Here is a 1,151-nt window from a genome sequence, read left to right on the forward strand (position 1 = left end):
GGGGACGTGGATGGGGATATGGATGGGGCCAGGGTGGGCCAGGACACACGTGTCCCAGGCACAGAGAGGAGGGGACGGGGACACGGGGACCAGAATGGGTTGGGGTCAGTTTGGGGACATGAACGGGGACGAGGACAAGGATGGGGACAAGGGCTGGGCTGGGGTGGGACGCACACGGGGACAGGGCCCCTGTGGGGTCCCTGTGGGCTCCGTGTCCCTGTGCCCCTGTCCCACGGCGTGTCCCCAGCACTGGTGGCCCGGCCCACGCCGGCCCCGCTGTGGCAGCTGCCCCCGGAGCAGCTGACCCGCAGCGCCGCCGAGATCGCGCCCACCCAGGTCACCGGTGAGGACCCCCGGACCCCCGGGAACCCCCTGCACCCCCCTGGACCCCCTGGATCCCCAACACACCTGGGACCCCCCTGGGGCCCACTGTGACCCTCTGAGATCCCCCTGACCCCCTTGGGACCTCCGGACTCCCTGGGACCCCTTGGGACTCCTTGGGACCCCCTGGGACCGTCCAGAAGCCCTAGATACTCCTGGGACCCCCAGACTCCCTGAGACCCCTCAGGAACCCTCCAGAGACCCCTGGGACCTACCCTTGGACCCCCAAGAGCTCCCTGGGACCCCCAGAATCCCCAGTCTTCCCCAGATCTCCCTGGGACCCCCTCTAATACAATTTGGGACCCTTTGGAGCCCCTCAATCCTTCTGGGATCGCCCTGAGATGCCCCTGAGACCCCCCCCAAGCCCTCCTGTGACCCCCTGGGACCTCATGGGACCTTTTGGGACCCCCTGAGCCCCCCCAGAGCCCCCTTGTTCCCCCAGAGACGGACGAGTGCAAACTGAACCGGAACATCTGCGGCCCCGGGGAGTGTGTGATGGGCCCGGGGGGATACAGCTGCCTCTGCTTCCCGGGGTACCGCTGGCACCCCCAGCGCCGCTACTGCACCGGTACGGGGGGCACGGGGGGGCTCACGCACGCGGGGACACGCTCTCACACATGTGGGGACACGGGGGGGGTCACACACATGCGGACACACAGTGACACACACGCTGACACGCTCTGCCACACGTGGTGACACACACACTGACACGCTCTGCCACACGTGGTGGGTGACACACGCTGACACGCTCTGCCACATGTGGTGGGTGA

General features: G+C 68.0%; 1 protein-coding gene across 1 annotated transcript in view; it reads left to right on the plus strand.

The window, feature by feature from the left end:
• LOC113978700 (latent-transforming growth factor beta-binding protein 3-like) overlaps positions 1-1,151 on the plus strand; it is a 14,834-nt gene that overhangs the window by 7,585 nt on the left and 6,098 nt on the right. Inside the window, 2 exon segments of the mRNA XM_027705838.1 lie at positions 185-343; positions 824-949. Of these exon segments, the coding sequence (XP_027561639.1) occupies positions 185-343; positions 824-949 (285 nt within the window).

This window comes from Neopelma chrysocephalum, unplaced genomic scaffold (assembly GCF_003984885.1).
Source record: "Neopelma chrysocephalum unplaced genomic scaffold, ASM398488v2 Primary Assembly neopelma1_358, whole genome shotgun sequence".
Lineage (NCBI taxonomy): Eukaryota > Metazoa > Chordata > Aves > Passeriformes > Pipridae > Neopelma > Neopelma chrysocephalum.